This window comes from Polypterus senegalus, chromosome 13 (assembly GCF_016835505.1).
Source record: "Polypterus senegalus isolate Bchr_013 chromosome 13, ASM1683550v1, whole genome shotgun sequence".
In the NCBI taxonomy this organism is placed as follows: Eukaryota; Metazoa; Chordata; class Cladistia; order Polypteriformes; family Polypteridae; genus Polypterus; species Polypterus senegalus.
Window position 1 is genome coordinate 150147273 of NC_053166.1, and position 19876 is coordinate 150167148.

The 19876-nt window shown below is 38.8% G+C and overlaps 1 protein-coding gene across 4 annotated transcripts in view; it reads right to left on the reverse strand.

Annotated features, from left to right (window-relative positions):
* fbxl16 (F-box and leucine-rich repeat protein 16) overlaps positions 1-19876 on the reverse strand; it is a 95264-nt gene that overhangs the window by 20306 nt on the left and 55082 nt on the right. For all 4 annotated transcript variants that reach the window (XM_039776534.1, XM_039776537.1, XM_039776535.1 and 1 more), the window contains exon 3: positions 4821-5329. In XM_039776534.1, coding sequence (XP_039632468.1) covers positions 4821-5329 — 509 coding nt within the window. The remainder of the gene's footprint in view (positions 1-4820; positions 5330-19876) is intronic.

Consider the following 19876-nt stretch of genomic DNA (forward strand, 5'->3'; position numbering starts at 1 on the left):
TGCTCTATATGGCACTTACAAGCCATTTGTGCGTTTGAGGCAAATGTGGAGTGAACTATTTATTATTTAATTATCTCACTGTGAATTGTAGGCCGCAGAGTCTGAAATCAAAACAGCCAAAAAGTGCTATGAATAATTCGATTCTGATATGAATTCTCTCTCTCCCGCGCTTTGTGTGCCATATCAACATGAGTTGAACATAGCTACCCAACGGTAATATACTGTACATAATATATGTGAGAAAATGGATTTAATGGCTTGTGGCAGGAAAAGCAACAGGGGAAAACAGCAGGGGTTTGGTGGCGGGAATATCTGAAATTTTGAGAGCGAGATTGATATTTCAGTTGAAACAGGACCATTTTAACCATTACTTTCACTTTCAGTCCAAACAAACAGTGAAGTAAAAACAAACCCTCTCCAAAAAATTGGTATTATAAAATCAGTCAGAATTGTTGCTCAGTTAAATGACAGTTCATTATCCTATTAATAACCTCTGCTTAAACAAAATGTAACTTGATTGTGCCTTTGACCATTTTTTCCCCCAAAATTTGCCTTCCTCAACAGATTCAATGTATTGGAATAACCTGACAAAAGATACAGACACAATCAATGGTAAACGGTCTTTGGAAGGACCATTTATTAGTTCTTTTCTGATGGAGATCAAGACTAATTCCCAATGTCGGTCTTGGGAGACACCCATTGAAGTGCTTAAATTATTCCCGGGTAATCACTGTCTTCATGAGCTGTCCTGTCCGTGTTGTCCAACTCGTCACCCTTCCAGTCCGGCATACTGTTCAGTGCAGCTCCTTTTGTGTTTCTCCAGCCCATACAGTATATACCACTGACACCCTGCTGATTTTCACCTGCATATTTCCTCACATCTCACAGTCAGAACAGTATTTATAAATGTCAATGCCAAATAGATGCGTTATATATGGAATATCTACAACTACTATGAAATTAGGGTAGTGCAGTGGTACTGTGCTGCCTCACTGTAGGGAGATCAGGGTTTGCGTAACGGGTTCTTCTTGCATGGAGTTTATATATTCTCCCCATGTCTGAATGGGGTTCCTCCTACAGTCTAGAGAACATGAAGGTTAGGTGCATTGTCGATACTACATTGGCCCTAGTCAGTGTTTGGTGTGTGGCTATATGTGTGTGTGTTTGCTCTGTGATTGACTGGCACCCTGTCCAGCATTTGTCCATGATTTGCACCCAGTGCTAGCTGGGATAGCCTCCAGCCCTCATGACGTGACCCCAGTCTGGTTTAAGTGGGTTAGAAAATGCCATGACATGACTGTGAAATTAAGTTTAATTTACTTAGTAAACAAACTGCAAACTCAAAACGAAAATAGAATCACCAGTAAACATTGATACACATAGAATGAACAATTACTGCATAAAACTGTTCCAAAACTGAGAAATCTGCTGTTTTTATTCCTTCCTGGAACAATTACATATGCAAAGGAGTCAGGGTGACTTGTTTGGATGAGTACTGAATACACACGCCAAGTGAAAGTGTTCAGAAATACTTTCATCAAAAAATTATGGGCTGGCACAGTTCAGTTAAAAAGGTGATGCCGCCTTTTTCCCTAATTCTCCCATATGGCAATGGGCCTAGCAGGGGGGCACAGAAAATTTGCCCATGTGCTGCTAATTGATGATCCCGGTACTAAAGTAAGTATAAGTAAATATACAAGAGCATTTCGGAGAGCCTCACTAGTGATTTTTTGTTAGTCTTTTACCACATTTTTATAAAAAATTTACAGTAGAACCTCGACATATGAATGTCTCCAGACTCGAACAATGCAGAACACGAATGGGTCATTCAAATTTTTTTTTTCTTTTTTGGTCCACAACCTCAAACAAAAACTCGGAACACGAACATCCTGCTAAAACTTGTACAGGTCAAGATGTGGCCATGAGTAGCCAAGAGAAAGCCAAACAGGCCTACATACGCTGTATATGCCTATGACTCAGCCTCAGCCTCAGTATCACCACAGATCTCCTGTTGTAAAGACGTGCTGCAACTGTGTTTTCTATGAACATGTTATTTTTTGTTCTTTTTTTTCCTGTTGAAAGTAATTACCACGTTTCCTAAGAGGAAGCTTGTACATGTTACGAAACGAAATAATAACAAAACATGAAAGTGGTTCAGAAGAGTACGGGATGGCCAAGTCGACAATAAGCACATTTTTGAAAAATAAAGACGCAATTAAAGGTGCCGTTAAATTGTCATTTCCGTTTGTTTTATTTGTTTATCTCTTCTGTGCATTGATGTCAATGGTTGTAAAAATGATTTTTATCATTACTTTTGTACATATATAGGTATAAATAAGCAATCATTTTGGGGTCTGGAATGGATCAATCCTATTTACATTATTTTTTATGGGGAAATTCAATTTGAAACTTGACCAGATCGAAACTCTGGAACTGAGCAAGTTCATGTTCTGAGGTCCCACTGTATAACCTAAAACAGGATTATATCATTATGGTCTGCATTTGGCAAAATTCTTCCAAGGCTATAAACACATGTCAGAAGCAATCCCATAAATAGAGGGGATAAGTGGTTCCTAGAAAACAAATCATGTTATTTTACTTTTATTCATATAATATGCTCACATAATATGTCCCAAAAGTGTGACCTGGATGATATCCTGCATTAGGCATGTGCCATTTTCTTCCAGATGATGATGATTGAAGTACTAGACTTTATTATTACTCGCTTACTTGATGTCCACTACCATACCCATTCACCAGCTCTACATGCTCCTTAAACTCTAATATCACTCATCTGTAATATATACTTTCCAATGAAAAGCACAGATTTGGGAATAATCTTGGCTGATGCAGTCTGCTTTGCACTGCTGAGGTGATACTAGTTACTGAATACTTACTGTAAATACACTCTAAGAAGTGCTCACGTCTAAAAGTACATTTAAAAGACTTTAATACAGGGCGATTCAAAATTATGTTAACATTTGAATGGCGGAAACAATTTATTCACAAAACATACTTCATATGTGCAAGATGATTTACAGGAATGTCTTGACCTGTTTGCCATCATGTTCAACATGTACCACATGTGGCACATAAATTGTATATAAGTATGTACATAGGAGTACCATTAGTCTCTCTATTATAAAAGAAAATCTTGAGACAAGACTATTTCCAAGAGATTTTTTCAAGTCCCGCCCTCCTCTCAACCATTTACGGTTAATGGTCCACGCCCACAGTTCTCTCACCTCTCATTTGTGTGAATGCTTTTGTCAGACACAGTTCTGGCCCTCTCAGCTCTTATAAATTTTTACGTTTTCCTCACTTTAAGTTCCCAATAAAAGAAGACGTATTATGTCCAAATCTTAATGAAGACTTTCATCCCGAAGGGTTATGAACAGAAGAAATGAGTACACGAGCAATCCTAGCACCGAGAAACGATGAAGTCAAACGGATTAACGTTTAAATTATCTATCTGTTACACAAATTGGTTAAATGTGTATCAATAGACTATGCTGAAACAGTTGGTGGTGAATGTGCAGAAGATGAAAACATCAACTTACAACATCCCGTAGACTATCTACAACTGTTAACACTGTTTGGTCTTCCACCAGCCAAATTACTGTTATGTATAGTAATGTTATTGCGCAATTTATGTCTGAGTGATAGGCTATGCAATAGGACAAGATTAGTTGTATTCAAAATTGGTCGAACAATTCTGACATGTGAAATTTTAACAGGGGACAAGAAAAGTAATGTGGTACATCTTCTGTGGAAAACATCAGACACCAAAGGAGACCTTGATATGCCATTCGTATTAAAACGTTAACAGTTTCCTGTTAGAATAGCTTTTGCTATGAAAATTAACAAATCACAGGGACAAACATTCCAAAAAGTCGGTTTATTTATTAGAGAGAAAGTAACGATATTCACTTACGGGCAGTTATACGTTGTGTTTTCACGATGTAACTTCAAACACAATTAAAATTCAAAGCGGTATTGACAAAAAGTTAATTCTAAATATTGTTATTACTGAGGGCGGCACGGTGTGGTGCAGTGGTAGCACTGCTGCCTTACAGTTAGGAGACCTGGGTTCGCATCCCGGGTCCTAACTGTGTGGAGTTTGCATGTTCTCCCCGTGTCTGCGTGGGTTTCCTCCCACAGTCCAAAGACATGCAGGTAAGGTGCACTGGCGATTCTAAATTGTGTGTGTGTGTGTGCCATGCGGCGGGCTGGCGCCCTGCTCAGGGTTTGTTTCCTGCCTTGCACCCTGTGCTGGCTGGGATTAGCTCCAGCAGACCCCCATGACCCTGTAGTTAGGATATAGCAGGTTGGATAATGGATGTTATTACTGTAGTTTTACAGTAAAAGTGTAAGTTTAGAAAGTATTTGCGTGTTAACTTCAAAGTCAAACAGAATGAAAATGTATAATGCAACCAATATCTCTAATGCAACATGAAATATAATTTTCTTTCCATTTATTACATTCTACTATTTTTTACTATGGTTAATTACTCGTTGTAATGTAAAATAGTTGTATTATGCATATGTAACAATTCCCATGAAAATAACAATCTGTTTAAATTGTACATCCGGTTCCTCATACGCGAAGTGACTAGCATGTAGCGCCCGCACGGGCGTTGGAGAGGGAAGCGAGCAGGGGGCAGAGCCCCCTAGTGTTAACATAATTTTGACTGACCCGGTATATACTAGCACAAAGAATATTCTAGTGCTAAGAAAGGTCAAGCTATAACCATATGGCTGCCAGTTTCATTACGCATGGTATGACATAACATTTCTTTATTTTTCTTTTTGATATGTACCTGTCAAGGACCAACTCTTCCAGCTTGTGCAGGTCACACGCAATGTATTCCAGCGCCATGTCTGTGATACGAGGGCACCAGGATAAGTCCAGACTGCGCAGCTTCCGCAAGTTTTCAGCCACCAGCTCCACACCGTCATCTGTGATCTTGGAACAACCTGACAAGCTCAGGGAGGTGAGGTTTGGCAAACTGTGCACCATGTTCACCACACCGTGGTTTGTGATTTCCCAACAGGAGTTCAGGCGCAGGGTGTGGGTGGTATAGCCCTGCTTGGCAGTGAAGTAGGCCATAGCTGTGTCCGTCACATGGTATGCCTGTAGACTAAGCTCAGAGAGATTGGGCAACAGCTGAGAAATGGCAGCAATGGCATCATCAGCCACATTGATGCAGTCACTGACACTTAGGGAGGTGAGTCGTGCGTTAAGGCTTGACCATAGCCCTGCCTCCGTGAAGTCGTTACACCCCGACAGCTCCAAGTGAATTAGGCCTTGCATCTGTTCCAGCATAACCTGAAAGGGAAAATTGCAAGGTTAGAATCAACGGGAAAGCGGTCATACATGATTCAACTGAAATGCCCCCCAATCTTTAGCTTCTCACAAACACTTTCTTACTTTGTAGGTTTGTTATTCTGTGACCCACATAACTCAAAACAAGGTTACAGAATCATAATTTAAATTATCAATGTCAACATTGTCAATTAAAACATTGGACAGGAAAATCTCTTTCACTGTGGAAAGAAAAAAAGCACAAAAAGAAAAGGAAAATGTGAAAAATGAAAAAATGCATCCCATATTTTTAAATAAGCACAACACATTTGATTTAATATGTGAACTCAACTTAAAAAGAAATATATTAGTTATATACTGTGTCACACAGGGGTGCATTGGAGGCAGTCAGTAGGGGCTTGACTAAATTTGGTACACCGGATCGGGGTGCACTAGTGTCTTTTCTCCCTCCTATGCAGACCGCCTAAAACCAGCACTAATACAGACTCAGCTTCCAGTGCCATTCCCCACCCTACTCCTGATGTCACTTCCACCTACGACCTGCTGGACACACCTCTTCTACCTCTACACGCATAAAGCCAGTCTACTTCCCCTTTATCAGGCAGTCCCGTCTTGGACTCAGTGCTCCGAGACTACTCTTTTAGTTATTCCTACCGGTTAATAGGTAATACTAGCCGAAGCCCGCCGTAGCATATGGCGGTGTAAGAATAGGAACGGAAAACGGTGAGAAAGGAATTCAGTATAACAAAGGCTTAGGAAACCACCGTCGCAGTATAACAAAAATAGCAAGGAGCGATCCCAATGCCAATTGTCGAGAGAGTACCTTCCTATAGCAGGCTCTGGAAAACAAAGACATATATAGATATACTCCGCATTCACTGTGTTGCCCAGTCGACATGATAAGTCAGCGCATCTGCCCTATTTCGAGTGGTAAAAGTGCATTTAAACTGATACAGGTAGACATAGAAACGGGGTTCTCTGATGAAAAAAAAAATATAGTTTTAAACAGTATCGTTTACATACAACAGATTTTGGCGAATCATTTGCATGCAATCATTTATATCCATTTATACACTAATAATAAGTCTATGTTTTTCATAGCCTGCTACAGGAAGGTACTCTCTCGACCATTGGCATTGGTTTCGCTCCTTGCTATTTTCGTTATACTGCGACTGTGGTTTCCTAAGCCTTTGTTATACTGAATTCCTTTCTCACCGTTTTCCGTTCCTATTAAATAATTCCTCCCGTATAAGTAACATTTCTCGGACTGCTTTCTTCCATCTCCAAAACATTTCTAGACTGTTCTTACGCAACACAGTACTAAAGTATTGGTTAATGCCAGAGTCATCTCATGTATAGATTACTGTAATGGTATTCTATCTGTCATCCCACAAAAACGTATCCATCGCTTACAATTTATTCAAAACTAGCAAAATACCTGTGCTTCGTTGCGGTGAAGTACTGCCTTAAAATTTTTATTAAGAAAAAAATGAAACCTTTTTAAACTGAGGGAAAATATGCCAATAATTATTTGTTAAGGATCTCGTTGTATACCACATTGTGAGTTCGGCCCTCCGGTTGTAATATGACCAAGCTGTGCGCTGAGCTTACTCTTGAGCATGTAACGTACAGTTGGCCATGTGAACAGTAATCTTGTTTCAAATCTCACAGCTTAGATTGCTGCTGTCACAATCGGTTTGAGTTTCATGGTTTGTTTCAATTACGACAGTATTTGTAGAACTTGTGTTGAAGTGACATTCGGCATCTGTCAAGCGTTGTAAGTATACAACCGGTTTCATCGATAACTTCACATCCAGCTTTTGAGAGTTTAAACATTCATGAACATCAAAGTGTCCACTATTGAAATCGTCACCTGTGAATCTAAGATGTTTAAGAGGCATTGGCGGTTGTCCAAAGGTGTAAAATATTTGGCCATTTCGGTACACTTAAAAGCGACAACCGAACAATTCAGCGGCAGCCATCAACTCACATGCAGATGCATAGGTGAAGGGCTTAAGCATTTCATTCTTCTAGTGCTCCTGTGTAGTATATTTATCTCCTGTACCGTCATCAGTTTACACCTTGAACCTGTCTCAGTCATTCAATACATAAGACACAATGTTCCTCCGGATATCAAGAGTGAGCCTGATATGGCCGTGCAATATGTAACAAAGAGAATAGAAAAGGCAGGTGCCACCTCCGGGCATGGAAACCACTCAGTAAGTGACAGTTCTTTGATCGATGGTGATCACCTCGATAGACATGTTAATGGGGGTACGGTTAGAATGATAAAGGAAATGGGTACCTGAACAATGTAAAGCAAGTCTAAAATACCTACACTATAACTATCATCGTAATAAATGAACAATAAAACAGCGGAGAAGCCATGGATTAAATAAAAAGGCTGTAGTTATCAGCAGGGAGACGTGAATCCCGTGGCGAAGCAAGGAAGGGAATGTAGAGACTGGAACGACGGACGGCCTTATATAGGCAGGCAGGCAGGCAACAATGTGGGAGGCGTTGGGATGGGGGACTCAACGCCGCCTCACACGGTGACCGAGCTGCGGGCTATGGACGTAAGTTGCACTCAGTTAGCGTTGGGATCCTGCATACCAAATTTCTTGAAGATGGGCCCATAAGTAACAAAGACCGTTGAAAAGTTCAATATGACGGCCGACAGTGGCATCATACCACCGAAATATGTACCAAATTTCAGCCTTCTATCTACACGGGAAGTTGGAGAATTAGTGACGTTGGAAAGTTCAATATGGCGGACGTTGTTGACCGTTATGACTGTTACGCGTAGAATTTCGAAATGAAACCTGCTTAACTTTTGTAAGTAAGCTGTAAGGAATAAGCCTGCCAAATTTCAGCCTTCTACCTACACAGGAAGTTGGAGAATTAGTGAGTGAGGGAGGGAGGGAGGGAGGACTTTGCCTTTTATTAGTATAGATTCTGCTTCCAGGATAATAACCTGCTGTTCTAAATCCACTGAACATACTACACCTATTCTCTATCAACTTCACTGGCTCCCTGTTAACTACAGAATACAATACTAAATACTGCTCTTAACATTTAAAGCTCTCCGCAACCTCACTGATCTCCTCCAGACTTACACTCCTCTCGCTCACTCAGATCCTCATCTGCAGCTCGACTTTCTGTACCACATATCAAACTCTGTGCTATGAGTTCAAGCATCTCTCATTGTGCTCCTCAACTCGGGAATTCTCTTCTCTCTCATATACATCAGCTCGATTCAATAACACATTTTAAAACTACCCTCAAAACTTATCTTTTCAAACTGGCATAGCAATTGTGAATTTTGCACTGTTACTGCCAGTTATATTTGTTTGTTTGATTGAGAGCGACGTTGGATGTGGAAGTAGCAGTAGAAAATTATTACAATCACTATCAGAAAAAACCTGAGTAACAGATTGAGATGGAGAAATAATATTGTAAATAGTATCAAATAGCACTTTGGGATTACGCTTGTGAGTCTGAATAAGATTAGAAAAATAAGCTGTTCTAGCATCCCTAACCAAAGAGTTTAAAGAAGCAAGTAAATCCTTTAAGTATGAATGATGAACTTCCAGATTAGTAGACTTCCATAGGCGCTCCGCTTTTCGGCAGGAACGCCTAAGATTACGAATGGAGTCATTCATCCAAGGAACTGAGTGGGTAACAGAACGCTGCCTGATCTTAACCGGAGCAATCTTATTCAAAATATCAGTACAATGGTCATTAAAACATTGAACTGCTAACTCAACATTATCAATATTACTGCTGGCATCAGATGCCACAAATAAATCAACAAACTGATTGATCACTGACTCATTAATAAAACAAGTATGCCTAGAGTTAACACAGGGTGACAGCTCTAAATTTGAAGACAAGTCAAACAAAACACACTTATGATCACTAAAGGTTACAGTACAAATTGTAACATCATTCAAGCCAACTCCATAAGAAAAAAACAAATCCAATGTATGTCCCCCACTATGGGTAGGGCCAACAACATGTTGTACAAAATTAAAAGAGTCGGTGATACACAGAAATTCAGAAGCCACACTACATAAAATATCATCCACATGGATGTTAAAGTCACCAAGTACTATTATTCTATCCAGCTTAATAATGGTGGATACAAAATCTTGAAAATCAGTAAGAAAAGGACTAAGTAGGATTAGAGATGGCGGGCGGGGCTCTGTCATGCGTATCCCATGGTCTTAGAGTTGGTGGGCGGGGCTCTCTGTCTTGCGTGCCCTTAATGAATTATATATATATAGATATATCTATAATCCAATGTCTGTCTGTCTCTCTGTCCACCTGCTTTTCACAAGAGAACTACTTAACGGATTTATATATCTTTATTTTTCTAGAGTTTGCTTGAACATTCCAGTTGATTTTGCGACTTCTCTCATCGCTCGAAGGATCACAGTTCACTTGCAGGAGCGATGTATTTGCTCTAATCCGAGACAGAGGTTGTCGGCCAAGGGGAGGAGGAAGCGTGATGTCAGGAGTGGGGAGTCGGTCTACAGCTGCATTTTGGATTCCTTGCCTCCGCTTAGGTACCGATACAATTTTGTTTATTGATTTTTAAAGTTTGTCCTGATTCACTACTACGCGGACAGAGCCACAGGGGACGGCTAGTTGAGAATATACAGTGTGGAACCCCAAACCTTTTTTCTTGCCTTTTTGTTCTTTTCAAAACTGCTTCTATCAAAATCTACACATAATATTCAATGTTGGGCCCTAGATCACCAATATTTTAACAAATGTTCTTGGCAAACAAATACGGGCAAAAAGTACTACCTGAGATTTCCAAATACTGTGAGACAATCACTTTACGTATACAAATGAAGCAAGCAGTTTTGGCCCATGTGTTGTTAAAGGTAAAAACATCCCATAGAAGAACCAGAAAGTTCAGGCTGTGTAAAAGCATGCGAGTTATTGTTCATTTGCAAAAAGAGATAACAAACAAACAAGCAAAATATATAGTCACAGGTCTTTCTAAATGACTCAGCATTTACAGACAGATATATATATCAGAGAGAGAGATAGATATAGATAGATATGAAAGGCACTATACAATAGACAGGTGCTCCATAATAGATAGAAAGATATAGATATGAAAGGCACTATATAACAGATAGATGCTCCATAATAGATTTGAGTGATGAATCGGCATCCAGTCAGGATGGACACTGCTTCCTTATCTGGCCAAGAGAATATTATTATGGAAGGTCACAGAGGGAGATGTGATATTCCTCTCCCTCTCCAGGATGTGGACAAGGAAGAAGGATGCGGTAGCAGCAGTTAACCCAGGGCTGGTGTCCCAGGTCTGTGAGCAGAGCATCCCCCTGTACACGGAGTGGCAACAACCTATCTGGCAAGCCCCAGTATGGATACCCACAGGGCAGCATTGGAGTTGTGCCCTGTCAAGCTTCTGTGAAGACCACCAGGGGAAACTGTCAGGTCTTGAATGCACAGGGACCACTGTGGTTCTGCCTGGCCCAGAAGTACTTCTTGTAGGCGACCAGGAAGTACTCCCAGGTCAGGTGTTAAAAGAAAACCCTCCACTTGGCCCAAGGAGAAAGAGTTGGGAGAGGAGCTGGACAACACTCACCTAGAGAGGAGGAAAAAAGAAAGGAATTGGATGGGATTAGATTGAATTGTGTACTACTGAGGAAAAGAAGCATGTCAGAGGTACTGCTTGAAAATAAAAATAACCTTTGTTTGACGTGGGACTGACCTCTTTGGTTTGGGGCTCAGTGGCCACAACAGACAGACAGATCTGAAAGGCACTATGCAGATGGGTAGATATGTCACTAAATAATAGATAGTTAAATATGAAAGGCAGTGTATAAGAGATGACTAAAAAGAAAGAAAACATCTGACTTAGATTTTAACTATGTATCCATGTACAATTTTAATTTGGTTATTTGATTCACAACTATATAGTCATTTAACTTGTATAAATACTTTTCCTTTTTAACTCAAGATACACAAGTTTTTCTGATAATAGCCCCTTTCACTGTGTGTTGCTATTACTTCTAGTGCATTTTCAAAATAAAAACAGAAGGTATAATAAAGTTCACTGAGGACAATAGATATTAAAGTTAAGACCCTGCCAAGCATTTAATTAATTTATAAACTCAGTATATAAACTAGTGTTCCCCTATATATATATATATATATATATATATATATATATATATATATATATATATATATATACACACACACACACAGAAGGGTTTACTGCTGAACAAGTCTAGCACCAAGGCCGACAACACAGCATGGTACAGCACAGCTCAAGAACCAGTGCAGATGAGATGTCAGGTAATGATAGTATTTATTATGGATAACTGATGACATACATGTGATAAATATTAAATAAGCATCAAGTTAATGTCTAAAACTAAACAATCATAGTGATGCCCAGGAGATGCTGTGTTTCCATTTGGCAAAGTACAAGAACTCTCACAACAATAAACAGAGTTAAGCTGAAGTGATGCAGAAATGCATGGACTGAAAGGACAAACCGGCTTGCTTTGATTTTTTATATTTTTGCTAACTAATAGTAATTTCAACACAATACTCTGCCCTATTTGCAATTCTCGTTTAAAATATGTAATCACAAATATGTTACATTCATACTGCACATAATGAAAGCTTCAAGTTAATCAGCAAAAAGGAAAAAGTTTTTAAATCTTTTAGAATGAGTCTTTTTTTATAAAATGATTTATCATGTTAACAAAATTAGTGACACCACATCTTTAAGCATAAAACCAAAACACCAGGGGGCTTCGTCTGGTTTTGTGCCACACTGACCCTCACTGGTACGTGAATGATCTTTAAGTTTCCACTGCCTTCACAATACAGTTTGACTCGAGAGAACAATTGGATAGAACCCAGCCTAGCATTGTACCTGGTGCCCGTCTGGTTGAAGCAGGTAGATGGTGAAGCTTTCCAAATACTAGTCACTTGAGTTTAGAAAGAAAAACTTTTGGGGTACAGATGATAAGCTATTTTTTTTCTTTTTGCATCCTTACCATATACTGTAAGAATGTCTGAACTTTATATTTGTGAAACTTGTCTGCAGAAACATAACAACACCTCACTCGGCTTCTCACGTTGCTGAATCTCTAACGACAGCAGTCATGCGTTTTTAAATTAGGTCAAAAACCGTGAACAGTGAGCTTGCAAACCTCATGTTTCTTTATTTCCAAATGTGAAAGTGTGAAAGTTACATTTAACGGTGTGTGATTAACCGTCAGTTTGCTCACCTAAAGACTACTAGCTCCAATGTCACTTTGTCACTACTCACTCTATTGCTGCCCTATACAAAGCTATTGTTAGCTAAAAAATGACCAAAATTAAAAATGATGTAGAGCTGAGATAACCCTGACTAAATGATGTCAAATAAGACAAGGTTGTTGAAAAATGTTTTAACGCACATTCATAAGAGGCTCATGCTGGTAGAGATGGGCAGCTTCATTCACTAGCATTGGATTGCAGCAAGACTAAACATTGCCAATTAACAAACATACAAGATCTTCAGCAATAATGCCCATAAGATACTGCCAGTTTAGTCTTAGGCATCTGTATGGATGGAGAGATTTACTGTATGTGTAATGAGTAAGAAAGATTGCTAACTAATTTTGTCGTAGTTTACAGGAGAGATGCAGCTGTAGAAGCAAACTAGACACTGGTACAAAAAAAAACACTAACATATATCTAAGGTAAATTCTAACTTAACATGAGAAGTCAAGAAGCAAGGGAAACACCAGTACTTGAGAAACTAAATACATCAAATATTAGGCTAAACGAAGCAGAAGATAGTTTGCCTAATTGCTTAATAAAAAAAAAAGATTTCAGCCATGTTATAATGAGAGCAGCATTGCCAAATTAAACATGAAAATTGAGGTATTCAAAACATGACATATTAAACTTTCCTGTATTATTGGCAGGCAGTTAAAATTAAAATCAAAACCTGGAACATGTCAAGCAAGACGTTATTTGCTGCTCTCACTTTCACTTAACAATAGCCAGGTGAAGTAATGACATAACAATTAATATTTTAGCACACTCGGGATAGATTTTCCAGAACAATTGTTAAATAAAAATTGGACACAGCTAAATCCTCATTTATATAAATTACAAAAAGACTCCCTGCTAAAACATAACTGTTACTCAAGAGATTAAAGAAGAAGGGAGGGAGGGAGGGAGGGAGAGTGGCATGGCTCTACCTAAGTTTCAATAGATCTCATATATTGTGACTTTGGAGACATGATCCAGGTTGGCTGCCGCTGCACACACTCCCTTGAACAGCAGAAACATCCAAAGTCACGTCTGAGATCAATGAACACACATAACAAACAAGAGGAAGGTGCCAAGTACAATAGTGTTTGAATTAGCAGCGTGCCAAAAATTAAAGTGCAGTGCAGTTTTCATCACATGCTGCGGCACCCATAAGCTCCTCCTCTAAGCTTAAACGCACCATTTTTCTAAACTCTTGCACTGCCACGGACCTCTCATTCATCACATGAACTCACAGCTATATGATTGTATTTGCAAAGAAGATCCCGCACTATGTCTTCTTGATACACTCTACACAAAGTCATTTACACTTTGGGGTGTGAGTTAAGTCGAATCTCATGGAGCCTATTAATCAGCGAAGTATGATGTAACTCGTATCTCATTGTACAGCCACCATAGACACAGCCAGCTTGCTTCTGAGCTTTGCTGCCGCGCTCAGTTATATTGCTATTGTGAAGCCATAGAATTTTTTTTCAGCTTGCAGAAAATAGTGCAGGGCTGGATTAACCATTAAGCAAAATAAGCACGTGCATAGGGTATCGAGGGAAGTGGGGGGGCACCATAAAAAATTCCTATTGCCGGATTTACCATGGACCATATGACACAAAACTGCAAATGGTGCATCTGGACCAGGTTCCACAAAATGGGGCTCCTACATTAAATTAAAAAAAAATTAAATTACATATACATACATACATACATACATACATACATACATATAAACATATATGTATATATATTACTTTCTTAGAATGTTGGTGTCTTTCAACATCTGCAATAAGATGCTGCAGATGTTCTATCAGATGGTTGTGGCGAGCACTCTCTTCTATGCGGTGGTGTGCTGGTGAGACAGGATAAAGAAGAGGGACGCCTCACGTCTGGACACACTGGTGAGGAAGGCAGGCTCTATTGTAGGCACGGAGCTGGACAGTTTGACATCCGTGGCAGAGCGACGGGTGCTGAGCAGACTCGTGTCCATCATGGAAAATCCACTGCATCCACTGAACAGGATCATCTCCAGACAAAGAAGCAGCTTCAGTGATAGACTGCTACCACCGTCCTGCTCCACTGACAGACTGAGGAGATCGTTCCTCCCCCACACTATGCGACACCCGGGGTGGGGGGTAAACGTTAACATTATACAAAGTTATTGTCCGTTATACCTGCATTTTTATCACTCTTTAATTTAATATTGTTTTTTATTAGTATGCTGCTGCTGTAGTATGTGAATTTCCCCTTGGGATTAATAAAGTATATATCTATATATATATCTACAGTATATCTCTATATCTCTCTCTCTCTTATATATATATATATATGTGTGTGTGTGTGTGTGTACAAAATGGCCTACAAAATGGTAACTATATGCCAGACCAGGGGGTGGCAGAGTGTGCTAACTGTCTTTTGCAGACCATTCTTGGGAAATCCTACTTGGTTCCGGTGCCGACAATGACGTCACTTCCGGTCAAGAAAACGTCTCTTCCAGTCACAGTGTCGATGACGTAATTTCCCGTTTTATCAGTCGAAACCACCATCTTGTTTCCATGCAATCAGTTCAGTTCTGGACTCTGTTCTATGCACATTGTGCTTCTTTAAATCAACTTTTGCAACCAGGGAAACAATATACAGGTGGCTGCCCCAAATGTTTATGGTGTCTTTGACTCTTTCTTATCTGAATATACATATACACATATACACACACACAACAATAAAAATAATAATAAAATTGTAATAATAGAGGTTAATGATATACATTAATCTTGCAAATACAACACAATTAGAATGTTGTAACTGCCACACAGTCCACCGAGGCTCACGTAATCATTCTTGCCTTGGTCATGTCGACTGTCCCATTCAGTTGTCCACTGAGAGTGAGTGCACCAAAATCTTTTAAGTTTTTAGGGCCTGTAAAAGTCTTAATCTGGCCCTGTCATTGCAAGGGCGGTATAAAACCGCTGATGTTTTGAACCAACTCGAATTTGTTGCCAAGATAAATATTTGGAGGATAATGACAGTAATCGAGATCATAATCAATTGGATGATAAGGAATCTGTAGGCTCTGGCACTGATGCAGATTGCTACTCTAAAAGCATTTCTTCAACACAAAGTGTCCGACTCGTCCGGACTCTCAGGACAGCAGTACATGGAGATTCTGCTGCCCACCAAATCCAAACCATCACCGACCACCAGATGTGTTGTGTGCAACAACATGGACAGCACAAAGAAACACATTATAATGATGGGACATGTGCTTCTAAGCCTGCACTGTGTGAGGTGCCATGCTTTAGGGACTCATTCAAGTGGACACTTTCAGCCATGGTTCTAGTCAATATAAAATAACATTACATTTTTGACAGAATTACTGTTGCTTTCTAATACATTTCTTTAGAAATTTTGATAGAGTTCATTATGTATCATACTGTATACGCATATACCAATACAGCAGCATCCTAGTATTAATTGGTCGAGCAGTCAATGGGTTAAAGACTACAAATGTACATAAAACCAGTAAAAATAACATGGGTTTAACACTTTGGTATCTCCATGGGTGACTCCTCAACTAATTATCTCAACATACGCCTCTTTTATTTAGCCATTGCAGAGCCTCGGTTTTGCAGTAACATTACCGTTAAGTGGAGCATTTCAAGAATGAATAGATAGAGAGACAGAAAGGTAGATCTTTATTTGTCCCCAGGACATACTAATATATGTGTATAATATATTTCCAGATCATCTAAAACATTGGGAGTCATGGCTTACAATTTGATTTTAAGACCATGAATAGACAGAATACATTCTTCCAGTCTGCAAACAATTTGGACTAATATTTCAGTTTTTAACTGCACACAATACATACATTGCTAACTTTTTTGCCAAAAACACATCCCGGACTAGACTCTACTTGTCGGAAATATCTTTAAAAACCTGTTTCCCCTAAGCCACACATTTTGGCTAAACACTTGGCTTAAGCCCAAATGGACTACAATTTTCCCCAACCTATCAGGAAGCTCCACTGTTTCCATAAATCCCCATCCATTAATATCCATTTTGTGGTAACACTGGATTAAAATGGTTTTGTGCTTTCTAGAGTCAGGTCTCTTTGCTGTTAAGAATGGTCTTTTGTCTTATTTTTCTTTACTTCTGTACAAATTCTATACTACTCTGTGGGATATTAAAAAGAAGGAAGTATTTATCTTCAGATTTTACTTTAAATTCCCCAATATGCCACACAGGTGGAACCTACACACAAACTGTGAAACTCAATTAAGTCATATTTTGTATATGGGAAAATTTAAGTTAGCAGTTACAAAAGAAAATCCTTTATAATGTAATGCTTTTTGTTTTATGTAAAAAAAAGGTCAAAATGTTTTTTGACATGTCCTCATTCATTTAGAATACGGAATACAAAACATGAGATCTTAAATGAAAAATCCCAAAGTGATTAATTTCAAATTCATAAGCTGAGGAAATATCCAGGTCTAGATATTATTTGAATGAACTGAGTATTGGGTTGAATTTCAAATTAAGTTAGGGAGCTTAAACATCAGAAGAGTGTCTAGTTTGTTTATAAGCTAATAGCTATGGTGTTGTATTTCTCCCTGGCTTTTCTTTTTTTTTTTTTTCCTTATTTCTAGCATTCACCTGGCTTTCCACTTGTCATGATACAAATATGTCCGAAGAGTACTAAACATATTATTTCCTTTGGGCTCCACATACAAAAGTTGCTGATCAAATTCTGGAATTAATTGCTAATACATCTCCACCTTCACAGATGACTTGTGTTGCATGTTTTCACCGACATTGCTGCTCTGGAGCAAAGCTAACTCACCCAATCAGAAGCCAAGCTCTCCTCAATTAGGAAGGATTATTTACTATCTGTATACATTATTAGACGTTCCCATCTCTGTTGATGGTATCTTGAGAGCCCATAGATTAAAAAAAAAAATCAATACTGCCATTAGAGTTAACCAATTGTGTTTACAGCTTTATGCCCTGCCACTTTCTAATGTTAGTAATAGACAGTATGCCGCCTCATTGTTTGGATTTAATTTAACTTCGGTACTTGTATGGTTGATGTTGGTACACTACGGTGAAGCGATGTGCAAAGCCAAAATATTTCAAAATGAAACTGTAATACAAACAAACAAAAAAAAAATCATAAGTCACTAGATAATCATGGATCATCACCAGCTACTGAAATATTGCAGACTCAGACGGGGCAGGTTACAAAGAATTAGCCCTAACACTGGACCTGAATTACCTACCTGAACTTGATAAAATTCCAAATAATCATCAAAGTTGAAATATCATGCCTTTTTTTTTTTGCACTTGTATGTGAAATATAATTGGTTTGAATACAGCAGATAAAACAAGATATCCCAGTTTTCTAAAAAATACACTCTGGTGAAAAAAACACAATGACTGCATGAGTGTGAACTCGAGGAGTTACCCCATTATGATGCAGGGAACATCCAAGTCTTCAGCAGGCCTTGTTGTTTCTAAATGACAAAGACTTAACATAATGGTGAGGCTGACCATACTTTTTATCCTCAGTGGTTGTTATCATTTTGTTAGAGAAGTTTGTGGAGGAAGAAAACGTTTTGAGAGAAGTCCTGGCTACGCTTATTTTACAGGTTGAAAAGTAAGTGCCTTGAGCATGGGAAAGGCGCTATATAAATAAAATGTGTTAATAATAATAATAATATTATATTATTATTATTATGTTGTTATAAGTGCATAAGTTTAATATGTCACTGTGCTCTGTGCAAGTATATTTTATAAATCTGCCTTTTTCTACTCACATGCACAGTTGACACAAAGCCAGATTTCGCATAGGGGTTCACAATATAAGAACTGCTAGGTGAGCATTATAAGACAAGACAAGTTAGGGACAACTTGGAAACGAGCAGTCAGACTGAGGACCATTGTGTACTATTTATGTGTGTAAAAGTCAGCATGAAACTATATCCTCTTTTGCTTTGTTTGGAATGGCATGATTCACCTAAGTGGGGGCCTGTACATGAAGAAAGAGTATAAAGCCTTGGAACGTTGCCCGGGACACCTTTGAAGCCAACAGACGGATAGGAGATAATGTCATCCGTTCTGGAAAGTCCTTCCAACGCAGCGACGAAAATGGCAGACTCTACACATTGGGCCCCCACTCCCAAACTGGGTTCTTGCCATGGCTTCCTTCATCTGTTATGCAGTGTAATCCTTCATTAAAGAAAGCGAAGTTATTTCTCCAATGTTATTTCTTACCGCCGTATCACTAATGGAGGGGTATTGCCTTTTTATATCATATCTATATAGATTTGGGTTATGTAACATGCCATAATTACAAAAGAACTTATTCCCAGGGAGCTGGCTCCCCCTGCTGGATACATATGTTACAGGTCATAGAATGTGATGTCATTGAAGAGAACTTATTTAATTGTTAAATGACACCATTTCAACAATTTTACAATTACAGTTTTCAACTTTTGTAAATTTGCTTTTCATGTCTCAAACTATAGATTTTTTTTTTTAAACTGAGCTGAGATTTTGCTTCATTTCTTTTTTTTTCCCCATTCCATTTTCTGGTGACAGAAACAACAACAACAAAATAAACCGTACTACTCATTTAAGGATAGATCCAGCAATGCAAGCAGGTCCTCCGACTTACAGGAAAAACGTAGGTGTTGGTAGAAAGATTGGCACTCCAGCTACCTTAAAAAAACCTCACAGTGTTCCAGTGTGGTGCTGAGGTGTCACCCGCTACACATATAAGTTATTACGAATTAATAAAAGAAATCAACAAAGAAAAGATTAAGTAAACCCACAGCACAACTAACGAAACAACACCAACAAATTAGACATATCTTCAAAAGCAAAAAGGACTGGTGATACTTATCCTAGGCTACACATTAGTCTCTCACATCTGTTGTGTGCTTTTCGTTTATATTTTCATTTTACTGGATTCTATAACATCTGTTACACAAAATGTGTTACCAAATCTGCTGCAGTTATGAACTGTGTGTTCTGTAACTCTAGTTGAAGTTTTGATGTGTGATACTGGCCTTCTTACCAAATACAGGGGGTCCTCGGGTTACAACGTCTCGACATACAACGTTTCAAGTTTACAACGCTCACTCCCATAAAAACTTTAAAAAATTGAGACGTGAGAAGGAATAAAGGTAAGGATTTTTTTTACACTCATTTTTTTCTGTTACTACAGTATAGTGTTCAGTA